The sequence below is a fragment of the Morone saxatilis genome, unplaced genomic scaffold (assembly GCF_004916995.1).
Source record: "Morone saxatilis isolate NCDOM2014 unplaced genomic scaffold, NCSU_SB_2.0 Contig7, whole genome shotgun sequence".
In the NCBI taxonomy this organism is placed as follows: Eukaryota; Metazoa; Chordata; class Actinopteri; family Moronidae; genus Morone; species Morone saxatilis.
Window position 1 is genome coordinate 8,716,846 of NW_023340246.1, and position 3,954 is coordinate 8,720,799.

General features: G+C 39.7%; 1 protein-coding gene across 1 annotated transcript in view; it reads right to left on the reverse strand.

Annotated features, from left to right (window-relative positions):
* Positions 1–3,954, reverse strand: part of arhgap18 (Rho GTPase activating protein 18) — a 23,446-nt gene that overhangs the window by 3,427 nt on the left and 16,065 nt on the right. The window contains exons 6-14 of the mRNA XM_035678160.1: positions 3,225–3,288; positions 2,639–2,757; positions 1,806–1,877; positions 1,547–1,640; positions 1,274–1,365; positions 961–1,038; positions 647–806; positions 437–519; positions 149–355 (exon numbers count right to left, since the gene is read on the reverse strand). Of these exons, the coding sequence (XP_035534053.1) occupies positions 149–355; positions 437–519; positions 647–806; positions 961–1,038; positions 1,274–1,365; positions 1,547–1,640; positions 1,806–1,877; positions 2,639–2,757; positions 3,225–3,288 (969 nt within the window). The remainder of the gene's footprint in view (positions 1–148; positions 356–436; positions 520–646; positions 807–960; positions 1,039–1,273; positions 1,366–1,546; positions 1,641–1,805; positions 1,878–2,638; positions 2,758–3,224; positions 3,289–3,954) is intronic.

Here is a 3,954-nt window from a genome sequence, read left to right on the forward strand (position 1 = left end):
ACCACACACACCATCCACCACACTCCATGGGAAAAGAAATCCAGATGCTTTTGTGAGTAATTTGTGATAAACCATGATGCATAGTGTTGTTTATAGTGGTGATTTGAATGGTGGAATACATCAAGCTAGACTCTTCTTTGATCCTTACTGTCCATAGAAGATTCTGGTATCTAATCAGCAGCCGGACAATGTTGGCCGTGCTGGTTGCCATGGAGAACTCCTGTTGTTCTGTAACCTTGGAGCGGAAGCCCTTGAACATGAAGATGTTGGGTGCCATGACAACAGAGACATTGTTGAGAGTCATTTTATTCTTGGCCTGATGGTCGATCACACGCTGGAAAAACTCCACTAGTGCCTGCGGAAGCAAACATAAATGAAGTTTAAAATAGAAATAGTCCAGCGTTCCTCATTTATTTCAAACTGAGCGTGCATCTACCTTCAGAGTATCCCGGTTGGCCTCAGGTAACAAAAGGACCAGCAGGTTCAAAGCCTGCAGCTGTTGCTTCTTTGTGGGGAGCTCTGTAAACACACACACACACATACAGAAAGGCTTAATGCAAGGTTTTTTCAGTTTATGTGTCTCATAATGTGGCTATAAAGCTCTTGTGATTAAGCAGAATACTTTATGAACAGATGGCATACATACTGTTGACAGCAATAAATGCATTGAGGTACTCCACAGTCAGCAGTGGATGGGGTAATTCCCTAATGAACAGCTTCAAAAGGCTAGCAGCATCGTGCTGCTTCAACTGTTGCCATGGAAACACCCCATCGTAGAAAGAGGACTCGAGCTCCTGGCACAGTGACTGGATTTGACACACACGGGCAAGCTTGTTACATTACTTTAACAACTTCAAGAACAAGTCATACCACTTATGCTAACAACCACGATGACAGGCTGGTAGCAGGATAATGTTATCAATGTGTCTGTAGTGGTGGCATTCAAATGCTTTAACCAACCTTGACTCTAGTGGCCGCTCCAGGGATCCGTAGCAGCCCCTCTGTGTCTAATCCGTCCTCCTCAATATGACTAATAAGCTAGAAATAAATGAGAGAGAGATCAAGGTTCGGTAAAACAAGTAGAAAGTGTTAGGACCACAATTTAGGTAATAATGATCGCAGTACACTGCCAGTCATCTCTTTAGATTCAGCATTCATTGCACTGTGTGTAATGTAAATTGTGAAATTCAGTAACATGCATTGATATGTTGCTGTTTGATCAGCTGCTATAATAGGATTTCCTCTATTATTGCTATAATGGTCAGTTTCTCACCCTTTGCAATATGAATGGCACTTTGGTTCCAGGAGCACGCCTCTGGTCCTGATCCAATAAAGTGGCAAGGGGGACACCAAATAAACCACTCTCTGCACAAACACAAATACAAATATTTAGAAGAACAGAAATATCTTCATATACTACATTAACTCGTCGTTATGTCTGAGTTTGTGTTTCTGTGCTTGCTGTGTTTACCTTCAGGTTTGTTTAGCCATCAGGGCTTTCCCTGCTGTATGTCTGTTATTATAGTGAGCGTGTGTGTGTGTGTACCTTTAGTCTTAACTTTGACAGCTTTGTGAGCCTTTAGGTCAATCCCAGCAGTGTCAAACAGAGCAGTCGACTCCACAAGCACCAGTCTACGCACCTGACCAACCATTAAAAACAGACAAAAATATGTAAGACAATGATTTTAAATAGTAGCAGCACTTCTCAACTAACTCATCCCTTACGGGCAAATTTGTCTCACGAAGGCTTAGCATAATGTACAAACAATGATGTGAAGCGTCCACAGATCAACATAACACATTACCTTTTTCATATCCAGAGGAGACAGATCTCCTATTCTGGTCTGACCTGTTTTATCTCGGAGCAGCTTAAAGTTCTGGAGAAGAAAAACAAACAGGGAGACAGAGGGGCGTCAGTGAATGTCGGCGGAAATATTAAAAGTAAACACTGTGCCAATTAAATTTCTGACTGTATTTACATTTACATTGCATGCTGAATGTGGAATGTATAATACTGAATTACTTGAATTGTATAATAGTGGAAACAATCTCTTATACCAGCTTGCACCACCAGAGGACACTACAGACCAGTGTTCAAACTGCTCACACACATGGGTTTTCTGCTAATATGCAACACCATCTGTATGCAATACTGTGTGCTCAATTAAAGCCTAACTGTACTGTTTAACTATAACTAACTATACACAGTCTATTCTAATGTATGTTAATGGATTTTACATTTAATGTTTCACAATATATCTTGTTTTTTATTACATTACAGGGCCAACACAACACAATAAAACAACCTGGCTAACCTTTAACTTGTCAACATAAGCTGTAGCCATGTAGATCTACTATAGAGCATAAGATTGTTATATTTCTGTTTTCAGATCTCTGCTTTTGCTATCTCTGCTAATCATTGACCTACAATACTGAATAAGTTATCAATACAAGTTCTAATATAGCCACTAAAGAATGCTTACAGGAAGACAGTGACCCAAAGTGGCTTTGCATATCAGTGCAAGTGTATCAGTATAAAGCTAAGGAAATGAATGTGCATATAGCTTTGAAGTATGTTTGTGTGTGTGTGTGTGTGTGTGTGTGTGTGCGTGTGTGTGTGTACAGGTATGTGACTCACCGGTAGTTTGTCGTCAGGTGAGTTAGGGCTAGTAGTGACTTTTAACCTTTGATGGTTATCCCTGTAAGTGAGCGCCTGCTCTGAAAAAGCCACTTCAACGTTCAGTTCTGTCTCTGTTTCTGTTGAGACACGGGGAAAAAAAGAAATAAAAGATACAGCTGTAGGAGAAGTGTAGTAAAAATGTGTTTATGTAGGTAAAGTAGAGTTGCATATATACAGAGACAGACAATTAAATGTGTTATTGCCTCAGGGTTTAAATAATTGCAGTAGAAACAGGAAGAAAGAGAGGCCTGCTGTCTTTTATGTACCCATAACTATTGGTAAATGAATCTACAGTTTAGGCTTTACCTGACTTTTCAACCCATTTTACAGTGATTTTATAATAGTTTATAACAAATCAGTAAGTGCTGTTGCGAAGTATGGTTGTCTATTGTATCACACTATACTGTGTCTTAATCTTTTCTAGTCTATTATTTCCAACATGTGAGCGTTGCTATGCAGAAGTTTATTTGGGCCTTAGTTTGTCATTCTCCATTCTGACTCATATGTGTGTGTGTGTGTGACTGTATAAGTATGATGCACATACCAGCTGAAGTGACATCTTTTTGTCCATTCTCACTTCCCCCCTTGAGTTTACTAGGCTCATCCCCCTGCAGCACAACACAAAGACACATAACAGTACAGCACACACACTGTTCAACATGTCACATATTCACCCAGTTCCCCCCTCCCTGTTACATTCTTCATGTTACATATTGTCTCGTCTGTTAATTAGTGGACAAACTGTATATCTAAGTGAAAAAAAGTGCAAGACACTTCAAAACTGTTTATTCTGCTGAATGGAGTAGTTCGGAGTAGCCGTAATACACTCAATTGCACTCAGTGCCTTAAACGGACCTCATTTTGCAACCACTTCCTTTGTGGTGAAAAAAAAAAAGGAAATGTCTAATTTGTGTTTTGTGGTTGAATGTTCAATGCATGTTATCAAAGTGAGAAGAGGACATGAAGGATCAGTGCTTACTGTGACACATTATAACAGACCTCAACTAACCCAACTCTACAAAGAAAATAATAATCAAAAGCTTTAAAAGGCGACAGAGAGATAGGTGAGAAGATCAAAAGCACTCTTATGTCTATCAAGTAAATATAAGGCTACAACCAGCAGCTGGTTAGCTTAGTTTAGTATAAAGACTAGGCTAAGCAGGGGGAAGCAGGTATTTGCTCCCCAATATCTCTATGTAAACACATCTGCCGGATCTGATGAGGTCGCAGCCCATACGCCAAAATCTAACTATATTATACTGTTGTAATAAACA